General features: G+C 39.1%; 2 protein-coding genes across 4 annotated transcripts; both read left to right on the top strand.

Moving 5' to 3' along the window:
* The first annotated feature begins 14339 nt into the window (after window positions 1-14339).
* Window positions 14340-20303, top strand: lace (serine palmitoyltransferase long chain base subunit). The gene is made up of 4 exons (XM_018004637.2): window positions 14340-14908; window positions 17815-18933; window positions 18999-19261; window positions 19323-20303. Exons 1-4 carry the CDS (start codon window positions 14633-14635, stop codon window positions 19537-19539), a joined length of 1875 nt encoding a protein of 624 aa, XP_017860126.1. The 5' UTR covers window positions 14340-14632; the 3' UTR covers window positions 19540-20303.
* Window positions 20304-20431: 128 nt separating this feature from the next.
* Window positions 20432-21612, top strand: LOC108609865 (uncharacterized). Of its 3 annotated transcripts, none has more exons than XM_018001636.2 (5): window positions 20432-20646; window positions 20852-21002; window positions 21065-21159; window positions 21227-21365; window positions 21413-21612. In XM_018001636.2, the coding sequence occupies exons 1-5, from the start codon at window positions 20578-20580 to the stop codon at window positions 21490-21492; spliced, it is 534 nt and encodes a 177-aa protein (XP_017857125.1). In that variant the 5' UTR covers window positions 20432-20577; the 3' UTR covers window positions 21493-21612. The 3 variants fall into 3 exon arrangements, with proteins under 3 accessions (XP_017857125.1, XP_017857127.1, XP_017857128.1); XM_018001638.2 differs by having other exon boundaries at window positions 21421-21612; XM_018001639.2 differs by having other exon boundaries at window positions 21464-21612.
* The last annotated feature ends 3232 nt before the right edge of the window (window positions 21613-24844 follow it).

Raw genomic sequence — 24844 nt, forward strand, 5'->3', positions numbered from 1 at the left:
TATGATTGCATATAGCTGGAGCTAATCTGCGGCTTAACCTTGACATGATAACTTGAGGCTCTTAAAAGGGTGTCCATATATGGCTTGTTCTGCCTTATCTGCAGAGTTAGTTACACTGCAGTGTGCACTGTAAGCGCACATGTCAGCTGACTAATAATTCACGACTTACTTCAAGTGAAAGTTGCTTCAATATAATTAATATAATTATTTATATTGAAATCATTTTTTGTGTCCTTTATTTTTATTTTTAAGCTTTCATATACTAAAAAGTAACAATACTAATTCTTATGGAATTTAATTTGTCAAAGAGCAAAGCTGATTGACAAATCTAAAATAAAAGAGCAAAATATTTCTAATGTATTTCAAATCTATTTTTCGTAAGGGGCCGAAAGAATGATAGTGTATTTAATGCTAATTTAAATATTTATTAAAATTATATGAAAATTGTATTAGAAAAGAACAAGACTTGAAATTTTATATTTTATTTCAGAGTAAAAGCTCTATGAATAAGTATAATCTAAAGAAATTGTCATAAAATTGTATAAATTGTTTAAAATTGTTTAATATCTATCATTAAAATATATATATAAACAAAAAAATTCTATTCCCAATAATCAGCTTTTAAAAACTTTTTGCATTCTTAATCTTTACTTTTTTGTTTTTCATTAATATATTTAAAATTAATCCGCTTTGCCATTAATATGTAAGAAAACAATGATAAATTTGACACTTTTATGCAAAAAGAATATATGAATATGTGAAATATAAATTTAAATATTTATTAAAAATTCCACTTGCAGAGTAAAACTCTATGAATAAATCGCTGCTAATAAAAATTAATCGAAAAAAGAAATATCTGAAACAACCTGAGATCTTTGAGTAACGAAATCAAGTTTTGTTAAGTCTGTTAACTCATAGTCTGCTATAGCTGTTAGCTGAATAGCACTGAAATAGACTTAAGCAAAAGCAAGCAAAATGCTTTCCCAAAGGTCTTGGCATATACATATATAAAGCTTCAACATTTATTGTTCTATAACTCGCACAATCTCTCGACTTGGCAGTTGAAAGACAAAAGTTGAATAAACGATTTCAATCACAAGTTGAAAGTCGCAATTAATCTTGGCAGTTGCACTTTCCTAAAAATATATTTGCAGAAGACAATCCGCTGATGCCTGGCCATTGCTCATCATGCCGCACTTGGTCTCCAGACACAATCTAAAGTCGCGTCATGAACCTGATACTGATGCCGGCTGGCTGGCTGCAGTGCCTCGCAGTGGCTCTGTGAATCCGTTACAAACTCGTGAACTGCCGGCGTAGCTTCTGCACTGGCGAGGCGAAAGAGATGGGGCGAACGAGAGGGCGAACAGTTGAGAGTTGAGGAGAAAAGTTCGTGACATGGCATCAACAGTTTGTCATTAAACATTTCGACAATAATTTGCTTTGTGCTCGTATTTATATGCACACTTAAGTGTATTTGTATATCATTTTTTATTCGCATTTTCTACGCCAACTTCCCGAATTGTAACCGTAGACCGTGGACCGTAGACAGTGGCCGTGGTGGAGACAGCCACGCGGAGTCGGTTGAAATTGTTATGGCAGGTAATTTACATAAAAATAAGTGGAATACGAAGAGCCGGGGAGCACTACTTACAATTCTGATTAGCCAGAGAAAGAGAGAGAGAGAGGGGGAGAGAGAGAGATAGAGGGAGAGACCTGTCTATTGTAGTGCGCGCTATGGAAAAACCTCGCCACGAAATGCGCCTTTTGTTATTCGTAAATACACTTTGTGACTTTCTGGCTTTTGTCTGTTATAGTTTCGTTTCTTTTTTCTCTCTGTGGAGCAGCTGAGCTCAGACTTCCTAAAGGTATTAAAAATATTAAATGAGAAAAATTCAAATTGAATATTTAGCTACTTGTTGCCATATCAATTGTTATGCATATGAGTTTAGCTCAGGTTGCGTATACGCCATGTGCACTGTGCCCATAACACGTGTGAACTCTAGACAGATAGCTAGAGAGACAGCCAACCCTCCAGTCTAGAGACAATAGAAGTGGCTGCTGCTGATATGAGCGCTCAGTCAGTCAGTCAGTTAGTCCGTCTGTTAGGCTGGCCAAGTCGAGCCCTGACCCGCTTAGTTAGCGTTATCTGCATCGTTCAGAGTCTGCGCCAATAAAACAAATTAAAGTCAACAATTGACGGCAGTTAGGACCTGAAGCTACTCGCCTTGAATTGACTGTTCGATTTAGTCTCGCTTGCTCTCTCCCTCACTCTCCCCCTCTGTCTCTCTCTCTCTCTCTCTCTCTCTCTTGCAGACTTGAACTGTGCCTGAACGCCGTCGTCTTATCAGCAACTTCATCGATTCAACTGCAATTTGGCAATAATATTTTGCTAGCTGCAATTGTTTGCTTGCGCTTGAAACATTCGCAATTTGAAATCCGCAGCTCGCAATTTGCATTCGCGTTTTGCTCTGCCTGACAGTGAATAATTTGCCATTTGAGCTGAACTGAGTTGAATTTCGTTTAGCGTTCGCGTTTGTGTTCGCTCTGCTGCGTTGATTTTGGCCATTTAACTCGCTTTAATGACTTTGAAAAGCGCAAATCAAAACGCTTCCAGCCCTTGCCCCATACACTACAATCGAGCAACAGCAGCTGCGTTTGCAAACAAATTGCAAGTGATTCAACTTACTTAGAGGCAGTTAATGGGCGTTTAAGCTGTTAGGGAAACTATATTTTAACTGATTTCACAGATTTATTATGATACAAAGCAGCTAGAGTTGATGTAGATGTGTAGTAAATATATGAATTAATAAATATATATTGATATATATAGTTATATCAATAGTATTTATTATATCTCAGTAATAAAATTTTAGCTAAAATCATTTAAGAGAGATCTGATTTTAAATTAATATAGCTTAGGCTTTTAGCTATAAAATACGCTAAGATAAAAAGTTTACAAAAATTTTTTAAAAATTATTTAAATATATTTATAGAAATAAATTAAATATAATTAAACATATAATATATATAAGATAATAATATAATATATATAAAAAATATAATCAAATGAATATTTTTTAGCTGACCTTTGCAAAGCACAATATAATTCCATTTTTATATTTAATTTAATAATATTTTCTTTTTCGGCTACCTAAAATATCTATAAAATTTATTTACCTTATGATAAAGCTGTTGCTATTATTTATACTTCGTATCAGTACTACTATTGCTATAATAAACTACTATTACTATAAAATTACTACGATAACCCAACAATAGGGCAGTCGAAATTTGTTGTTTCTTATCTTCGATGGCATTTTCAATCAGAACTATTATTTATATACCATAAACATAATGTCCAACTGTTATTTAAGGAGTGAAAACAATGAAAAGCACTTGACATATCTGAAGTGGGCACTTCAGGCCACCTACTGTAACTGATGACGCCGTAGTCTGACTCAACTGTCAATATTTATGCCACACACACACACACGCACACACATTCATACACACATGAGTCTACGTCAGTCGTACGCTTTCTTATCAAAAATGTGTAAAGAAATTTCCATCGATCGACTTTTCGTGTGTATCCATACGAGCGGGTGGCACCTCCGTTAGCCAACTGGGATGCGGGAGTGTGTGTGTGTGTGTGCGTGCCAGTTGGGATACGCAGGCATCCAGCTACACACACTTTATGTTTGCCTGTAACTTTTGGCATTCTTATCAATTCCCAAGAGAGGCGTGTGAAAATCGATGCCAGTGGAAAAAAAAGAAAAACAACAACAACAAAACGAAGCCAGATGCAAATGCTGGAGCAGCTGAAGCAGTTAGCAGCATGCGCAACAGTTGCGCTTAGAAAACTTATCACAAAAATGATAGTTTATGCCAGCAGAGAGAGCAGGGAGGGAGACTGAATGGGAGAGAACAGCGAACAGCGAGCAGCAGCAGCTGTAGCTGTAGCTGTATCTATTCGGTATTCCCGGAGCAGCTGCCTGCTCGGCTCTGGGCCTCTGTTTGTCTCGGAACGCGAACCGCAAGTTTGTCGCTCCGGTGTGTGCGTGAATTGTGGGCGTGTTTGCTGCCCCGTGGGCAAGTGGGGGATGCTGCACACACACCCACACACACAGACACGCACACACGCTCAGTCGAAAAACGTGAGCTGAGCTCTTAGTACGCGTGACGCTGTGCATTGCTTTGGTTGCCTGTTCAACTAAAATGCGTGTGGCTGTGATAATGTGCGCTGCGCGTGTTAGTTGTGTGCGTGCCACTGCGAAAGTGTGCGTGTGTGCTGTGACTAACATCCCCAAAATTCAACACGCTCACCCGCACACACACACACACACAGAGAGAGAGAGCGAGAGATGGCGAGGCTGCTGCGATTGCTGCACGCCCAATACATTTGAGAAGTAAAATCTACGCCATGTCGCGCACTTGAGCCAAAATCTCTCTCAATTTATATGTAAAATATAAAATATAAATGGAAAAAAACATCACTGCATAGCATATTAAATCCTATAAAAGTCGCTTTGAGCCAGCAACAACAACAGGCGCTGGAAAATGGGATTATCCTGTCGGCAGCAGCAGGAGCTGCTCGAGCAGCCCAAGCTCAAGTGAGCCCAACTCCAAAAAATCCACCACTCTCAACCGGCAGGAGGCGGAGCCGGAGCCGCCGGCTGACCGATGCGTCGGGCGTGGCGCTGACGGCGTCGCCGCGTTGCACGCACACATTCAAAAATGTTGAATTTTGGCGCCTTCGCCAACCAGGCGAGCAGCAGCCGACAGCAGCAACTGAGCGCGAGAGTCGAATGCGTTTCAGCTGTTGCCATGACAGACAGCAGCAGCAGCAGCGGCAGCAGCAGCAACAGCGGCAACATTGACTCTCTTTCACACTCTCACTCGCACATTCACTCACTCTCTCTTGCACTCTCTCTACCCTTAATTTTTGGCATGTTGCTCTCCGTGCGTGTGTGTGTGTCTGTGTGTGTGTCCATTAACTGGTTTGTGTCCTTGCCACGTTTTTGGCTCAAGGACTCAGCTGCCGCTGCTCGTGCCAAATTTTTTCCGTAACTGGCGCATATCCTGACCTGGTTTCAGTCGCCCTCTCCCTCTTCCTCTCTCGCCATCCCTTTCTATATTACGTGCTGCCAATTGAATATTGCTGGAATGTTGCCGCCGGAAGTGGCACTTGCCACGCGCTGCTGTTCGCCTGGGACACAGGATGCTTTTTGCGTTTGATTTCAGGGACAAATATAATGATTGATGGAAACGGTTGCTATGGCAAAAATGTGCGAGCTAACGGGAAAACGGGAGCGTACGGAATGCAACAGCTGTGCCAAATCAAGCAGAAGTAGAAGAGAGAAAGAGAGAGAGAGCGCCATGGAGCATGACGCACTTGTGTCACTTGCTGCGGGGCAACAGAAATCTGCCAAACAGCTGACGTAACTAAGCACACGCATTCACTTTCGATATAGAAAAAGGAAGGGTAAGCGATGTCTTGACTAGCGGCGTAAGACTTATAGAGTACATCTCTATACAAGATGGATGGAATATATATTTATTTTGATTAATTTATATGATTGTCATATCATATATAATTGTTAATTAAATACCTGTTTTACTCAATACAACTTGCGATTGCATATATGCATAGTTCTTCATTGATTAATCCAACTAAAATTCGATCAACCTTCTGAATAAATTAATTTTAATAATATATGCATATACACACATTTATTTATGGGAGACTTCAGCCAAAGTTTTTCTCAAAAATAATAAAAATGAATAAACTTGTCAGTTTCTTAACGTAAATAATGCATGACAAATATAAACCAAAAAAATCAGTAAAGAAAAGATAGATGTTGGTTATAAATATAGCAACGTCTAAACAGATTTATATATATCCACGTTAAACCACAATTAACTTGCCTTTACCCAAAACACTCTTTTATCTCTCAGCCACACCCAATTCTAAAGTCTATTCTATAGCAATCAATCATTTCTCGTCTAGTCATAGACAACTCCGTAAGGGCAGCCGTTGGCGTCAGCTCGTTTGCGTGTTTTAGACAAAAATTCGATTGAACCGTCAGGCGAGCAGAAAGCGCGAGAGGACGTAAGCAAATGCAAAAATTCATTGCGTGCTTTTAGGGGCGGCAATGTTAAACTAACAGCGGTCTGTTAACTAACAGTTGTTTGAAATGGTACTGCCTAGGACGGGCAGTGTGTGCACTGTTAAAAAATTTGTTGTAAGTAAAGGATGTCGCATATGGGAGAGATGTATTTTTGGGAATAATAAAAGTCTATATGATGAAAAGGTGGGAGAGAGAATGGGAGGAATATAGATATATTATACATATATTATATTACAAAAGAGTACTGCATATCAAAAAGCAGAACAGATCCTACTGAATTTATTTACATATATATTTAGTTCTACATGCTCATATAATTTTTAGAGTTAAAAACTCTATCATTTAAGTCTGACTCTGAGATCTGGCAGTGTCAGCGTCTATTTTAATTAATATTTTATTTATTTTTATTTTTTTATTTTTTTTAAATCATTTTTTGCCATATTTTCTGCAGATTCAATGCATTCAAATTAATTCAGATACAATGCATTAGTTAGCCTAATTTTCTAACTGCACTCTTTTTTTAAGTTTCATATTTTATTAATGAGCGTAGTGTTCTCTTAAGTGGCATCATCTAGTTTTACATTAAAAAAAAAATTATTATTAAATTTTTTATATATATATATATACTTAAATAAATAAATAATTAATAGATAAAAAAAAATTAATAATAATTTTTTTTTTTTTAATGTAAAACTAGATGATTTATTTATTTATTTTTTTTCTAATATTCTTTTTTTATATTTAAATATTGTATTTATTAATATCCTATACAATCATCCTTTTGGGGAGAACTGCACTCTTTATGGGCATTTTAAACACGAATAACAAAGTCCTACAAGCACTTCTCCATGAGCATAATCATTTCTCAACAGCCCTAACAAATGCCGCCCTCACTTCAATTGCAATTTATGTGCATTCGATAGAAAGATTGGAAACTCCATTAAGATTGGGACAGGCTCTCTGGCCCACCTTTTTCACCTGTGCAAATGCCTTAAAGAGCTATGAAAAATGCATTTTAATATAAATGAAAATGTTTAGTCAGCAGCGCTCAATGATAGCATTCATTTTGAAAATATGAAATTAGACGTTAAATTTGGCAAAGGCAAAGGTCAAAGGTGAAGCCAGCCACTGGCCAAGCAGCCGGCCAAATGGTGCAGCGCCCGCCTGCCACAACATGTGGCCAGCAAACGAGCTGTTGTTGTTGCAATTGTTGCTGTTGCTCTTGCTGTTGCTTTGGCTGCTGTTGTTGTTGGGTGGGTGGGCGCATTGGTCCACTCCTCCGCTCCTAGACGATTGCTGCACGTTTTGCTCATTTTACTAACGTGATAATAAAGTGCAAATAATATGCCTCAGTTGCAGTTGCAGTTGCAGTTGCAGCCAAAGACAACAATTGTTGCTGCAACTGATCAATGCGCTGCGATAGCTACACGAGCTGCGAGCTGCGGCTGCGCAATCGATGCAACAGCAACAGCAACTGCAACAGCAACAGGGAATTATCGCTGATGGAAATGCACCTGACGCTTGATTTGTTGTTGTTGTTGTTGTTGCAGTTGTTGCACGACTCTTTGGCCAGCCAGCGTAACTTTAGTTGGGGCGTTGGCGTTCCACGTTCTAACGCACTCTTGGCCCAAAAATGCAATTGAACAATTGCAATCGCAATTGGCAACTGGCAATTGGCAACTGGAGCCGAGGCAGGTCGCGCTGCCCGCCGCTGGCATTTGAGTGCAACACAATTCGCTGCCTCGTTATGTGCCAATTACTTGGCAAAACAATTTTTACCTTTAGCCTCAAGTTCAAATTTGAAAATCAAAATCAGGCAGCCGACTCTCGGACTCTCGGGGTCTCGGATCGCGGGTCGCGGGTCGCGGGTCGGGAGTCTCTCTAGTGTCGGCTCTCGAGTAATTGGTCTGCCTCTGCAGGTTTTCCCATGGGTAACCTGTTGCGACCGACTTCCACTTGAGCCCCATGGCCATAACAACGGTAATCACTCACTCAAACAGCAGATGCCATCTCTCTCCCTCCCTCTCTCTCTCTCACACTATCTTGTTTGTGGCATCTGTGGCAAGGTGTTAGAGCTATGCCACAGCATTCGCATAGGGACACGAACTTCAAATCAAAGCCAAGTTAAGTGCTAGTTGTGGTTGGCTTTTTTTTTTTTTTTTTTTTTTTTTTTGAGATTACCAGACGCCAAACCACCGAGCCAGCTAACCACCTAACCACCTTCAAGTGTTAGAAAAAAGGGCCCAAGTCTTTTGGGGCGATTTGCATGCGGCAAAACTTTGGAATGCAGCCAAATTATAGAGCTAGAGCGAGAGGGTGAGTGACAGAGAGGGAGAGAACCGAGCTGGGTCTATATAAATACAATCCACTCAAAGCTCTTGGCTGCCGTACAGCCTTGGCAGCCTTTGCTACCATAGGTCAAACGAGCTGCTCCTCGACGCTGCCCCCATCAAACGAGCTGACAATTTAATTGAGCCCCAACAACATGTGGAATGTGTGTTTATGCTGTGGACCAAGTGGCCAAGGAAATTGTAATGCAAATATTATTTGGATCTTAAAGGAGCTGGATCTATTGTTGATAGCAATACAAATAGTTAATATTTAGGTTTTAAGGGAGTTCGTGGGATCTACGATTGAGGCTTTGAACTGAAGTAAAATGAAAAATAATTGTTATATTACTATTTGACCTAAAAAGTTGGATCTGCAATATAAGTGTTACAGTTAGCTAGATCTATGTTAGGACTATGAATTGATACATAACTTAAAATATTTATAATACTGCAGTCGACTCTCGATACTTCTAAATGGCAGGGGGATTAGTTTTTCGATTTACACTGAAATACATATTATGAGAATTATCGAGAAGCAATTTTTTTCAAGGGGATATCATTTTTCGATTTATCACGGGTTTTCGAGAGAAGAGCAATCGATGGAATGGCAAGTTAATAAAATTATACATTTTTCACATATATAGAATTAGATTTTCTGCATACTCTCTCTAGCTTATTCTCGACTTCTTTTCGTTCCACTGAGCTGTGAGCGAGTCTTGCGCAGTCATCTTTAGGCTTCAGCTGCAGCGCTCTAGCTTGTTTGTAATACGATTCCATTCATGGAAAGAGTTCGTTTTACGATTTCATAGAATCAAAGATCAGCCAGGGCCCATCTAAACCCGCCCCACCCCCCATTCACCCCGCGAATAGCATAGAAAAGCATTTGGAGTGGAGTCGGAGTCGACTCCTGACTTTTTAGATGGCTGCCGCCCACAAATTAGCTGGCCAATAAAATTGGCAATTAGCTAAACATTTGTACGCACTGCAAATGTTTTGATGTTGCTGTTGTTGTTGCTGTTGTTGCTGCTGTTGCTGCGGTTGCTGTTGATGGCCAAAACGTGAGCGAGGCGTGAGCCATAAATACGATTGCAAATGGCAGCAATTAACGCCGAGCTGCGAATTCGAGCCCGCCACCGATCTGAAGACTGAAATACTTTTTAGCCCAGCTTCCTTTGGCCATCGGCAGCACGCCCCCAGCCCATGCCCCCGGCTAACACATGTGCAGCTCAGCGAACGTTTTCATAAACATAAAAAGCCAATTTCAATAACATTTTCTTTCTATTTTTTCTGCTTTTTTGCTTGCAACATGAGGCGCAACGGCAGCAATATGTTGCTGGCAGCAGTTGCAACAAATTTGTTGCTGCCTCGCGATTGCTGTTGTTGTTGTGCTTTTAGCTAGAATATCGTTTATTGAAACATTAATTGCCCTTGTGAAAATCACTTTCGAATAGTTCAACAACATTTCAAGCAGCAGCAGCTGCTGCTGTTGTTGTTGTTATTGGTGTTGTTGTTGTTATTGCTGCTATTCACATTTGCATTTTCTCCCTCTCGTGTTGCTGAGACACTTGTTTAAGTTTTTTTCTTTTTTTTTTTTTTTCTTCTGTTGCTTTTGTTGGGGTCGTCGCCTATTTGCTTAGTGTTTGCTTCCTTTTGCGATAATTGAAATCTGATGTTGTGTTTCGTATGGCTAAGGTGAGGGTGTCCGAATGGGTTTCGCTGTGTGTTTAATTTGTGAGCTTAGTCTAATTTTAAATTAGTTACGGAACACCCCAGTTTTCAATAAACTAAATATAAAGAAAATGATAAACAAAAATAAAATCTAATATATCTATTTACATTATTTATATATGAAAATCTGAGAAGCCTATCCAGGTATCTTAGTTAAGCTTTTTATTACTAAATTATTTACCTAAATCAAGATATCTCAAAGCCTATTTCTACACAGTTCTATTCAATAACAAATTATAATTATTACTTATAATAATTATAGTTTTTCAACTAGTTTTTACATTAACATGAGAACTAAAATCAATTAGAGTCAGGTGAGATCATCAAGATCTGTCCGAACTCAAACTTCAGTGTTTTCTCGCTTGTTATTCAACAACTTGAATGGATTGTTTCGATTGCTCTTGAGTCGGGGATGGGCTTAATTCATTAATGACATTCTGAATAATTGACAAATGTTCATGCACTTATTGGGCTGTTACAGTTCACAGCTTAATCACATGTTCTACAGCAGTTGTAACACCTACAGCGAAATCCGACTTCAGCCACACACAAAACGATTGACAGCCAAAGCTGTCAACGCATTTGAAAATCAGTTGACTGAGTGCCAGGCCACGCCCCATTCTTATATATTATTGTAGCTGTTGTTGTTGTCGTTGCCGGTGGCAATGGCGACCGACACTCGGCCCGCAGCCACAAGTCGCATAATGAAAATGTCAACTACGCTGCAAGCTAGGCGCAAAGTCCACTCGGAGAGTCAGGCGAGTCGCCGCCAGGCAGTCAGGCAGGCAAATAAATAAGGCTAAACAAATATTGAGGGTACGAGCAACGAATATTAGATTCACTATCAATGAGATTTATTTTATCCCACTAAGAAGAAATATCTGCAAATATTACTCTAAAATGTTTTATTCCTGATAATAAAAATGAATACAATAGTTTATTCTAATGCTAAGCCAAATAACAATAACTAACTATAGTAAAGCTCTAAGAACAAAAGTTAAAAATAATCTTTACACTCATATTAATATTAATATTAACAGATTATTATTTCCCTTATTGGCTTAGCTTAGCTTTAATTGTGTGTGTGTGTGTTTTTTTTTTTTTTTTCCACTAAAAATGATCATTCAACAAACGTTTTTTAAAAATATACATATTTTACTGCCTGGAATATAATTAAGAAAACTATTAAAATATGTTTATCATGTTTATATACCAATAAAATAATAATATAAATTTGCAAAAAATAATTGACTAATAAAATTACATATATAATAATATGTATTATAATACATATTAAACATATTCTCTAATTTATATACACCTATACATACATGCCTCTTTTACAAACTGACTCTGAAAAGTAATATACCCCACACTCATAGCGCATAGATAAAAGACTGAGAAGTGCAGTTGCGCTGCAGCGGCAGCAAATGTAACGCAAATATCACGCGTGATTCATCGGCGACAACAACAGCAGCAACAACAATAGCTGCAAGAAAACAGAAACACCCACACTCACACACACATATGCAAATGCAGAGCTGCTGCTGCTGCAGTGGTTGTTGTTGTTGCTGTTGTTGTTGCTGTTGCTGTTGCCGTTAGACGAAGCTCATTTCAGCGCGTTTTTCTGCTTGTTAGAGCAACGCCCGCGTCGGCTACAAATTGGGTGGGGATTGCAGAAGAGAGAGAGAGAGAGAGAGTGTGTGTGTGTGAGAAAGAGTGTGAAGGAGCGAGCGAGGAAGAAGTTGAGACAACAACTGTTAAGTCTGCGCCTTTCTTATTTATTAAGCGACAAAAAATTACGGGCCAAACAATTGTTGCTGCTGCTGCTGCTCCTGATGGGTTGTTGGCATTTGTTGTTGTTGTTGCGACACTGTGTGACACTTTTAATGCCCGCGTTGCTTACACAATTTGGCAAAATTTTAATTGCCAAAATGGAAAACAAATCGAATGTACTTGAACCGTGGGCAAACGATGTAATCGATAACAAAAGAAACGAATTCAAAATGCTTGAAAATAAAATGGAAACAAAAGCAACAACAAAATGGTTGCAACAAACACAAATTTTGGCATTCAATTCCGTTGACAATAAGTTGCAATAAGTCGCTGATTTTGTCTTTTGGTGTCTGTCGATAAGCCTGATTCAGAATCTTTGTCAGCTATTGGCCAACACGAAGCTTGGCTTGCATTTAACATTGAGGCATAACAGCTATGTTAAGTTGTTTAACACGAACAGCTATAGTTGTTAATAAATAAATATAAATTTATAGAGTTCGAGTTTTGGTTTAATTAAAAAAAAAAAAAATATTAGAACATTATAAACTCACTTTTAAATTATTTTAATATCTAGTTTAATTTGCATTTTATGGTTTTCGAAATTAGAAGCTCTGAGCCACTGTAAACTGCCGTAAGCTGTTAATAGCATATTCATATTCACCAGTAATGTTAGAACTTATGTAAGGAACAGAGACAAGATATATAACGGACATTCGCTTGCAGTTGAAATTCGTATGCGAGCGCAAGGCGCGCATAGAAGCAAAAATAATAAGTAACGGTGATTTGAGAGAGTATGAAGAGAGAGCAGACATAAGTAATGTTAAGTGAAAGAATAGAGAGAGAGTCGACAATGCTGCTGCTCCAGGCAGAGCGTATATTGAATTTACAGTAAGTGTGTTAAAATGGAGCATAACAAATTCGTGTTTAGCTTTTGTTGCTCGTCGGCTTTTTAGGGTGCCGCCACGCTCAGCGCAGCTCAACGTGACCCGATTTCTGGGTGCAAGGCAGCAAAGGGCTAGGGCTAGACAGTGGCAGCAGCAGCCGCAGCAGCCACATCAGCAGCAGCAGCAGCAATAGAAACAGTTACAGCAGCAGCAGCAACAATTTGGCAATCATTTGCATATCGTTGCAATGATCATTGGCAGCTCGGAAGGGAACGTGTTGGCATTTTGCATATGCTGCCAGCGATAAAGAAGCGCGAATCGAAATTTCAACTTAATTACAATTGGATTGCATGTGGAATTGATTGTTATTGTTATTATTGTTGTTGTTGTTTGTTTTCTCTTTTGATGACGTCTTCTCTTGTTGTTACTCCGCTGTTGTTGTCTTTATCTTGTTTACTTCAACAAATTCGACGCATAATGTCGAGTTCAACGTTTTTCTCCTCAACATCTATTTTTCGTCTACAAAATCCTTGAAATGAGTCAATAGTCTCTATCATCTGCCATCCCCCACGCGCCCCACTCAACCCAACGCAATCTCATCTCATTTACAAATTGTTCGAATTCTTCCGCGAAACATAACAAATGAAATAGCAAAAAGTTTCGTTTTCTTTGCTTTGAGTTGCTCTGAGGAGTCTTCGGTCAGACGCGTCTTATTATTCCGTTAGGCTATAGGCCTATTGCCCAAGTCAACGCACTTTGCGGGGGCCTCATGAATTTTACTACAATTGCCGCTTTACGCACTTTTTTCGCATATTTACGTGCTTTTAATCAAAATTCAATTCGATTCATTAAAGTTTTGCTCACTTTTCATGGCAATTTATTCATGCGAGGAATTATTTAAATACTTTAAATTGAATTTACATTTCTTTAGCTAACATAAAAGTCGAGGAATTCTCAAAATTTTTTAACATTTTTAGCCCTTGTTCATAACAATCGACTATTTTGAAAAGGATTTTTCGAAAACAGAAAATCCATTAAAAATCCTAAACTGCTTGCATTTAGCTAACGGGAAACTGCTTTCAGCTGATTGCGGCGAATTTCAACATTGAAATGCTCAAACTACTTTAATTAACTGCTTGCTAAAAGAACTGCTTTTAAGCCAGCAAATTTTCTTGTTAAACATGTGTGATATATAAAATAAATTATTTTTAGCGAAAAGCTACCAAAATGTATATTTAACAATTATAAGAAATTAGTTTTTGTCATATATAACTATTTAACGACTTATATTAAGACAAGAGTTGCCAATCAGTAGTTAGCGCGTTGCCAACTACACTGTTTTAATCACTCACGCTAGTTCCAGTTTAGCATGTTTAGTTCCAAATTAACATTATCATAACAGCAAAATAACATGCGATAGTTATATTTATGTTGCTCGCTACATGTTTTTATACAATCAATAAACATAACTACTGGCTGCTTCTCTTTTGGCTAATTACGATTCTAGAATGAATTTAATGTATATTCAATGAGCGTTCGATAGATATTAGCTGTTGTTAACAGGGCGGCACGTAAATTCGATATCAGCTGAGCGAAGCTCACCACACGCCCTTACATATTTGACAGAGTGTGGGGATTCTCCTCTCTACGTGCTGCAAAGACTCATTTGCCATAAAATACTTTTAGTTCGAACGCGCTGGTTGACGGTTTTGGGGCCAATCAAGTTTGCTTTGTCGGTGTTAATAATACTGTCATTTAAATACCGCTATCGCTTATATTAGCCACAATGGGCAACGTGGACGATGACGGCGCTACCTTCCAGCAGAGCTATGTCAAGTGCAGCAACGGCACTGTAAAGACTTCCACTCCAATCAGCAATGGACACATTCCCAACCAACATTTGTCTAAATCGTGGCGAGATGTGCAGCAGCCACAGCAACAGAAGGAGCCGCAAGATGATCACGAGGAGGAACTGCAGCAGCTGCTGCTAAACAAACAACTGAAATTCTCTGCACCGGCATACACCGAAATCCGCACACGCTCTGGAGGCCTTAATTTCAAGGTGAGCTGACCGAAAAAACGAAAAAAATATCAGAAACAAGCGGGCGAGGCAAGGCAAATTTGGAAGATATTTTTTTCACGCTTTTGCTACAGTTTCTGCTTCTTGCTCTCCTCGTGCCGGTGCTTCATTGATTTTGCTTGCAAGTATGTGTGTGTGCGAGAGAGCAAGCCCATGAAAAAGCAGGCGTGTGTACGAAGAGAGCAACGCGCCAAAAAAGAAAAAAACAAAAAGAGTAATCCACGCGTGCATGTGTGTGTATATGTGTATTCTCTTGTGTGTGTGTGTTGTGCATTGCCTTAGTCAGCTGCTGCGGGCAAAAGGTGGGAAATGTGTGCAGCTGGCGCCACTTGCACTGGCGCAATTTGTGGGTCAATTTCCAGCTGTTGGCCGCATTTATGGCCCACCCGAATGCAGTGCCAAATGCAGTGTTTTCTCGCTCTCTCCCTCGCTCTCTCGCTCTTTCCACTGTTCAGCTTTCTTGGCCACATTTGTTTTGGGTATTAGCTTCCGTTGCATATGTACGTTTGTTGCCCCGGCAACAGAAGTACATGTGTCCTGGCCCTGCGGGCACCTCTGACCCGCTTGGGGCTCCCGCACCCCGATCGCTTTGCCGGTGGGTTTGGGCAATCGTGATTCCACCTTCTTATCAGCCAAACACTCATTCAGTACACAAGAATTTGTACGCAAAGCTTTTGAATAAAATGCGCTCCAACGCCGCCATTGGGGCGTTGTGGGGTGACTCACCGTTAGTCGGATGGTTTTCGGATTGGAATCAATGTTTTTTTTTATTTTATTTTATTTTTTTTTTTTTGTTATTATTTTTGATTTTGCTTTGCTTTTGTTTTTGTCGATAAGGTTCTTAGTTCATTATGAGCTCATAGAAAGCAGAGAGGGAGGGAAAGTAAAAAAAAAGTGTGTTCTGCCAGGTATAGAAACTTTTCTATGATTATTTTAATTAGGTAAATATAATTAAAAATTAGTTAAAACTACAAATATATTTATTAATAGTTATTGATTATATTTTTTAATTTATAGAAAATGCTTTGTAAAGACTTGTGTGTTTTTATAGATTTTACGTGAAAAGAATAATTAAATTTTTATAAAAATATAAATATTTTATAATATATTTAGAAAATTTGAATTTATGTTCAAGTTCATATTCTTGATACATTTTAATATCATAATAATCTTAAGGAATTTGTATAAATATCTCTGAGAAGTGGATTTATATATGTTTTTTTTAAGAACCCAAACACTTATTATAAGTCGGTAAATAAATATTTACAAATATTTATTTGCTTTGACTCGCTCACATTACACTCGAATGTCATATTTGGTTGCATAGTGTTGATATTTATTATCAGATAGCTGAAATAGTTTTTTCAGCTTTGTGGCTTGTTGTACTCGAGCTTTACATGCAGCTAATAATAGTGGATAGTTATTTATGTCGTCGGAGCTACACATGAACTCTGCATACACTTGTAGTACCCATACTATATATGTATAGTAACGACTAATTTACGAACCGTTTACAAATTTGCCGTTGCGTGTCCAATTTCTCGCATTAACTCGCATAAGAGGAAAAATTTGCAAACAAATCAAATAATAATAAACACGACATATTGTCGCCGTCTGCAATTTATTGTTATACAATTGAGCTAAATCTGATGATATAGATATATATATATATATATATCTATACGTATATATGAGAACATAATATATCCGTTCGGTAACTATAATAAAGCGGGCCGTGACTTGTTTATAATCGGAGATCTTTCAGAGGCGACACGAGTTGCTCTTCGAGAGTGTCCGAATAGGTAGAGCAATATCAGGTCGTAGTTGTCATATATGTATGTATATACTATATTATCAAATAACTTCACGCAGTGCGCTGTTGCGTAATGCTCCACTTAGCTAAACCTATTTAACATACATACACACACATACGCATAACTGTAATGTTAGAGTATTTTTATGGCTTCCATAGGGAGGTGTTCGGAATGACATTGGGAGTGAGGGTACGAGGGGCCAAGCTGAAGGTAGTTGTTTTTGGTTTTTTTTTTTTTCTCTTTTATTCTGGTAGTTAAATGTTAATTGGCTGATTGACGACACGAGAGCAACGCTGAGTGCTTCAGTGGGGAATGAACGACTGGCGAATGCTCTAAAGAAAAAGTTTTTGGTTGTATTATTTCTGATAACCTCCATGTGTATATGCGAAACTTAATAATGTCTAAATTTTATATATACTATATATTAATTATCTATTAATATTGCGGAAATGGGAGGCGTTATCTAAATGAACACACGATAAACTCGAGCTGCGACATTCAAATCTTCTATTTAATTAGATTTTATCTTATCTCATTTCTTCCAAGGCAAGTGGGCTCAGCATACCCTTTGTACCCAATTACACTGAGTACAGGGTATGGTAACACGAAGGTGTTCCAAATGAGCGTCCGATACTATGAACAGATTTTTGAGTTATGCAGGTCATCGCTTGATTGCCATAAGGTCGCTATCTAATAGACTTTCTAACATATTTCAGCATGAGAAAGAGAGATTCGGAAAAGGTACTGTTTGGAATTTCTCTAAGATGGACAGTTCATTGAGTTGTATGATTACCAATCGAATTTCTAACTCAAAAAGAGAGAGAGGGAGAGAGTTTAAGATCTAGAGGTCGCTCTCTTATGTAGTCATTCAAATGTTAAGTCATTGAAAATTGCTTTTTAATCAACGCGCAGTCTGGATTAATTACTGCCAAACACCTGTTATTCACCTGAGCTGATAACGTCATGTCCATTTGCATTGCTATAGCTGAAATCTCAAAAGTTGTAAAGATATGTTATTTAATCAATCATGCCCAACAGTATAAGAAGATAAAAATCTAATCTCTATTCCCGCAGGGCGTCAGCGAAAGTAGCTATCATCCGGCAAAGCAGGCGGAGGCCAATGGTTATGTGAGCCAGACGGGCAGCTCCTGCGACAAGTTCAAGCCCAGTCGGGCAGATGGCGTGCTGTCGGCGGAGCAGGAGCACTACCAGAAGACATCCTTCGAGGATGTGCCGCTGTACACGGCCTGTCTGACCTACCTGGGCTTCTATCTGCTCATGATACTGGGCTATATCAACCAGCTGCTGTTCGTGCCCAAGGTGGCCACGGAGAAGGGCCGCGAGGGCTACGTGGCCCTCTACGATGCCTTCGAGAGCTTCTACTCGCGCTATGTGTATCGTCGAGTGCGCGACTGCTGGAATCGCCCCATCTGTAGTGTGCCGGGCGACGAGCTGGTGCTGAAGGATCGCGTCACAGACGACTACGGCTGGAGCTTCAGATTTACGGGCACCGAGACGCGCTGCCTCAACTTGGGCTCCTACAATTACCTAGGCTTTGCTGCCGCCACAGGACCCTGTGCGGATGACTCAGAGAATCGTGCGCGCCAGAAGGGTCTGGCCTACTGCAGTCCTCGCTCTGAGCTGGGCAATACGCAGCTGCACATCGACCTGGAGCGGCTGACAGCTCGCTACTGCGGCGTCGAGGATGCCATCGTCTTTGGCATGGGCTTCGCCACGAACGCCCTCAACTTGCCATCGCTCCTGGGCCCCGACTGCTTGGTGGTGAGTGACGAGAAGAATCATGCCTCCATCATCCTCGGCCTGCGTCTGTCGGGCGCTACGACTCGTGTGTTCAAGCACAACAGTATGCGGGACTTGGAGCGAGTGCTGCGCAACGGCATCTGCTATGGCAATCCGAAGAAGGGAGGCAAGCCGTGGGACAAGATCATGATCCTTGTCGAGGGCATCTTCAGCATGGAAGGTTCCATTGTGCGCCTGCCCGAGATAATTGCCCTGAAGAAGAAGTACAAGGCGTATCTGTATCTGGATGAGGCGCACAGCATTGGCTCCATGGGTCCAACTGGACGCGGTGTGGTCGAGTACTTCGGCGCCGATCCCAAGGATGTGGACATTCTGATGGGCACGTTCACCAAGAGCTTCGGCAGTGCCGGCGGCTACATAGCGGGCTCCAAGGTAAACATACTCAATGCCTGCCTCTTGACATGTTATTCAGCTTGTCTTCTCTTCGCCTCGCACAGAAACTGATTGACTTCTTGCGCACGAACAGTCACGCCCACTGCTATGCCGGGTCCATTTCGCCGCCTATTGTGCAACAGATCTACACCTCGATGAGCATTATAATGGGCGAGGATAACACGGATACGGGCCGCCAAAAGGTGCAGCAGCTGGCCAGGAATACGCGCTACTTCCGCAGGCGCTTGGCCCAAATGGGCGTCATTACCTATGGCCACGAGGATTCGCCAGTCGTGCCCATGCTGGTCTATCTCTTCTCGAAGATTGGGTAAGCCACTTTAAACTTTGATGCAAAACAATTTATATCATGTTTTTTATTACATACTCAGCGCCGTCATTCGCACGCTGACCACGCGCCACATTGCCGTTGTTGGCGCCGGCTTTCCGGCCACACCCATTATGGAGGGTCGCATTCGCTTCTGTTTGTCGGCCGCACACACCAAGGAACAGCTGGACTATGCACTTGACGTCATCGACGACGTTAGCGAGAACCTGGGCCTAAAGTACTCACGCAAGCCTCGGGATCCCCATCCGATTGAGTACTAGGCTCGGCAGGCACGCTCGTATATGGATACGTAATACCCGCGCACACACACACGCATAGCACGTTAAGCAGAAAGTTGGCCTCAGTTGTGTGATCCAACACAAATCGAGCTTAGGGCGACCAATCGAGTTGTTGATTATGATATGGTACAGCTATATATACATAAATATAATCGTCGTGTTGTTGCGGCTTTATTTTTGACTAATCCCCAAGGGACTCTGCCTGAACTATTATTGAAAAAGAATCAAATGAAATGAAATGATACAGCGCAACAACATGCTTAGCTTTATAATGATATAATAATAATAATAATATTACAATATTATAAATAATGTGTATTTAGCATTTAAATCATCTGCGTAGTTGTTATTGTATTTTGTAAACTTTCGGACGTCTTCAGCTGCTGCACATATGTATCTATGTATATTTGTACATATATACATACATATTCTTGTCATAAGTAAATCAGAAATGTATTATGATCATCAGGTTATAGCTGTAGACAATTGCGTCTAGTCAAAGCTAGGCAGATCTTTACTATACATTTATCATTATGTTCAGATGTAACGTTAATTCGCTTCTAAAGTTTCCAATGCTAAGCTCAGAAAAATGCCAATAAATAAAAAAAAAATAAAATAAAAAAAAACACTAATAAAAGGCGTGGCAGTTCCAAATAGATATAAGCATTATGCTTCTACGTAATTGTATGGTATGCATTAAATACTTTATTTTTTTTAAATCAATAAATGTACCTAATGAAATCCAATAGAGTTAAATTCTTTAGACTATATCGGGATTTGCTATTGTATAATCTGCTATCTTTGTCTAAATTATTATTTTATATATATTTCATTATATTTGTTAAAGTTTTACATCTATGACTATTATCTAGTAATCATTGAATTTTTTGGAATCTTTTCTGTAGTTATGATCACATTGATAAATTCCTGTAGTTTTTGGTAATTTTGTTGAATGTCTAATGTGGAAACACTGAAACATTTAGAAGATTAGTTCGATAGAATCAAGCAAAAACGTGACAAATGGAAACAGGGCCGAAAGCAGTTGACCCAATTCACTGTATGCCAACATTCGCAAGCATTGCAACATATGTAAGTCAAGCAGTGCACCAAGCAGTTAAATGCATTTACTCGTTCATGGCACATTGAGAAACGTAGATAAATGAAGGTTACACTTCTACATACCCTAAGTGAAATGAAATGAATAGCCATGTGAAAGTTATTCTTCCATATATCCTATATATTGATCTTGAGTTCCTCTAGGTCTTAAAAATAAATAATCTATCATTTCTTCTAGTTGGCTGCTCAAAAAGGTATCGACAAGATGAAAATGTTTTATTTGCACAATTTCCTTTTCGTACTTAGCCTACGTTTTGGGTGCCGTATCATAGGCTTTGTTGAGATTGCTTTATGTGGCTATGGATTCTACTATTTGATTGCCAACTATGGTAATATATAAAATGTGATCCATTTTTACCTTTATTCACAAATCATTTCATCAATTTCTTAGGCTTTTCAGAAATGCTAGAATCGATGATTACCATAACATTGGGCACCTCCTGCCTTCTGACCGTACTGATGATGGTTTCCACTCTCCAAGAGCATGTGAGTGTTTTTAAACGATTATTAATAGCATAAGAGTGATTATTTAATCACCCATAAATATATATAGGAATCATCGGGTATTATTTTCACATATCTAATGTGGGGCATCTTCACAACAATATTCCTGTGTATTTTCTATTTGATCATGTTCCAAACGAAGAGGTTAACTGTTCCTTTATTCTTCGGCCTGTTCGTCGGCACCATAAGTGAGTAAAGTTTTCGTAATATTTTACTATGTTGCTTATTTCAACAGTTACCAAGTGTTATTCCATGCTGGTGGTATTATCATTCCTTCACATGATAGTCAGTTCCGATAGCGATGATTCAGCATAGAAGCGAAAACAATGGAAATTGTGTGAAATACAAAATGTGCAGAAATCTATTTTAAATGTAAAGCACCCAGTGTTCCGTGTAGTCAGTCTATTCAACCAAATATATTTTTTTAGTTTTATATATGCCATGTGTGTAGCAATGATTTTTATATATTTTTAATATAACTAAAAAAATTTGAACCGTTGTCATGGATTTAATCACATAAATACTCAAATTTAATTTATTTTATTAAATTTAAGTGCATACACCAAGCAGTGTAAAGCAGTTCGCATTTTGCAAAGCCCAAAGCGCGCAGTTTTTAAAATGCATTTTTAGTTGAATTTTTTTGTTTGAAATATATATGATATATATATTATATATTTATTTATACAAAATATTTTATAAATGCCTTTATGCGAAATAACGTTAAATATAGAAATTAACTATATTAAAATATAAAATGTTTAAGTGAAACATTTTTTAATCTTTTATATATTACCAAAATGTATATTTTTTATATTTGCTTCGTCTCAATTTTTTATTTATTTATTTTTCTGCTAAGCTGTGAATTTCTTCTACGGCTTCTTTAGCCCCATTCAAGCGAACACTGTCAAATGGCATTTTGGCAAAATTGTTGGCATTGTATTGCAATCGAATGAGTCCTCGAAGCTTAACAATTTTCTAATTAACAGTAACTCAAGAGCGTCTGGCACTCGACCATAATGCCAAATAAATTCCAATTGTAATTGTCATAGATTTTTCGATAGCCAAAAGTGGGCGACAAACGTGGCCAAGTCAACTGTTGTTGCATAGAAATTACTTTCAATTTTATTGCACTTGCAATATTTATGGAATTGTTGCATGTGTCCGGCATCCACAAATCCAGATGCGGGCAGCTGAAATTTCAATGCCACAACTTCCCTAGGCGGCGACGGGGGCTTGGAGGGGGAGGCGTTTCGGAAATAATTTCTTAAAAATGGTTATTTAAAAAATCGATTTGAAAGAATCTTCAGTGTGTGTGTGTGTGTTTCGGCTTTCGCCAGTTGCTAAATACGTACATATATATCTACATATGCACAACGTATATATGTATGTATGGTGCAGGGGCGGCTGGGCGTGTCCCTTTAGCTGCATTGCATTGCATTGCGGGTGTGAGTAATTGACTACGTGCGTATAAACTTTGTGCTGGCATTTTACCGAGCGTCGAGTGCTCAGTGAGTGCAGCTGGCCTTGATTATGTGTGTGTGTGTGTGTGTGTGTGTGTGTGTGTCTGCGTATGTGTGTGCTCTCATAAATATGCACTATGCTGGCCATTTGTCATGGCTTTTTTGCTCAGACCAAAGCAGCCCGAGCCCAGCCCGAGCCTAGCCGCAACAAAACTGCTGCAACTCGTGATCTCAGGCTGAAGCGCAGTTTAATAGAGATTGATAAGGATAAGCAGCAGCCAGGAGAATTGAGATACTAAATTCACCCAGCTGCATGGCCAACATCCGCTTAATGCATCCAATATACAATTGCAATATTTCCTTTTAGTATAATTGTAGCTTTGTTTATAGAGAATTTACTTCACTTATACTTTCACCTTATAGAGCATATTATATGTGCTTTACATATCATCTGTGTTTTATTAATTAATAATAACTACAACTGAACAACATCATCATCTATGAGAACTCTCTTATTAAACCAATTTGATAGTCATGAGAGAGTGCAATGTGGAAACATATGATGGGGTCTATACGAGCATTATCTGACAGAGAAAGATATAGAGAGAAGGAGACGGAATGATAGATAGATGAAAGGGGGAGAGAAAGAGATAGATAAAGAGAGATAGAACAACTGAGAGCAATATGAATTAGATCAAAAGTTATCCCACACGATTTCTAGTTAGAGAGAGTGAACAGCTAATCTACATTTGACTTATGAAAGGGACGTACATAAATCTTTTAAATTAAGAATACGAAGCTAAGAATGACTATTCAGAATCTCCATACACTTGGATTTGATGAAAAAGTTTATTCAGAATTCTCTCACGAAAAAAGGGAAGGATGAAAAATACTTTATTTATAGTCAATATATATAAAATAAACCAATGCTTAAGATATAATCAGATTTATCAATATCTTGCATATGGTATATCTAATCGATGATTCAGTTTAATATATGTTAATACATTTAACCTCTTCAGAATTGAGTCGATTTCGCTTTGAACTTTGCGTGTCTCTAACTCGAGTCCTTTGCGAATTTCTTTTGATAGTCGATTGCTGTGGCAGCTTGTGGCATTAGAATGAATAGTTGTTGTTGTTGGTGGTGGTGGTGGTGCAACGTTGCGCGAAAAGCTCAGCAAATACAATTTTAATGTTTCCGCTTACCTGCTGGAAAATATGTATGCATGAGTTTTCTGCTAGTTTTTCTTGCAACTTTTGCTGCTTGCCTTCCCCGCACACACTCGAGACTCGAGTATTGGTTACAGCGAAAGCTGCCACGGATTTCGTTTATGGCAACTGGGAAAAAATAAATAAAAAAAATAAAAACATAGATGAAGAAGGTATAAACCAGAGGAAGTTGCATTTTGTGTCCATAATCTGATAAAATGTTTCAAAGTTGGCTTTTTTTCTACCTTAGCAATATTAAATAACAGCCATAAAAAGGGTGGGGGAGGGAGCGAAGGGAGGATTTGAGATCGAGTGGGATACAGAGTAAATCCGATTTGCGTGCATTTGATGCATCCGAAAGCGCGCCAGCTTGTGGATTATGTGCATACTTCTGGCAGCCAGTGTGTCCGATGATGATGTTGCAAGAGTCGGCGCAACAACAGATGCTAATTAAGGGCAGGATGGGCCCCAACTAATAGTTTGCATATTTAATAGAGGCAGAGAGAGAGAGAGAGAGAGAGAGAAATATTAGCTACGACCACGCCCAGAAGACAATAATCATAAATGTTAACAAGACGCCCACAAAACTTAATGATGGCAAACAAAGGCGGCATAGACATAGGCAGACATAGACAGCATATTAAGGCGCACATTGTCTGTGTGTTTGCGTGTGTTTGTGTGTACGTGTGTCCTTGTGACAGGTGTTAAGGTGTCGCCTGTCGCATGCCTGGGTTTGCTTTTGTATCTGTGTTTCTGGCATTAATTAGAAAACTGTGGTTGCCTTTTCCGAATGAAATATTTGCCAGTAAATTTAATTTGCGGTCAGCTTGCTTGAAAGACGTAGAGAGAAAGAGAGACGGTAATTGAGGGGGCGAAACAGTAAATGCAAGGACATAGCTGTAAAAGCTCCAGGGTTTTGCATTTAAGTTTTGCTAGGGAAAATCAAAAGCTCGCAATGCCTTGATTAAATTCGTCTCGCTTCAGAGACGCAAAGACTT

Source organism: Drosophila arizonae, chromosome 3 (assembly GCF_054131065.1).
Source record: "Drosophila arizonae isolate 15081-1271.41 chromosome 3, UAZ_ARI_1.0, whole genome shotgun sequence".
In the NCBI taxonomy this organism is placed as follows: domain Eukaryota; kingdom Metazoa; phylum Arthropoda; class Insecta; order Diptera; family Drosophilidae; genus Drosophila; species Drosophila arizonae.

What these genes read in the sequence shown, in the direction of transcription:
- lace (XM_018004637.2), top strand. Translation starts at nt 14,633, where the DNA reads ATGGGCAACGTGGACGATGACGGCGCTACCTTCCAGCAGAGCTATGTC. An exon ending in GCTACATAGCGGGCTCCAAG is followed by an intron (nt 18,934 to 18,998) that starts GTAAACATACTC and finishes CGCCTCGCACAG; the next exon opens with AAACTGATTGACTTCTTGCG. An exon ending in TATCTCTTCTCGAAGATTGG is followed by an intron (nt 19,262 to 19,322) that starts GTAAGCCACTTT and finishes TTACATACTCAG; the next exon opens with CGCCGTCATTCGCACGCTGA.
- LOC108609865 (XM_018001636.2), top strand. Translation starts at nt 20,578, where the DNA reads ATGGAAACAGGGCCGAAAGCAGTTGACCCAATTCACTGTATGCCAACA. An exon ending in CTATTTGATTGCCAACTATG is followed by an intron (nt 21,003 to 21,064) that starts GTAATATATAAA and finishes TCAATTTCTTAG; the next exon opens with GCTTTTCAGAAATGCTAGAA. An exon ending in CCTGTTCGTCGGCACCATAA is followed by an intron (nt 21,366 to 21,412) that starts GTGAGTAAAGTT and finishes TTATTTCAACAG; the next exon opens with TTACCAAGTGTTATTCCATG.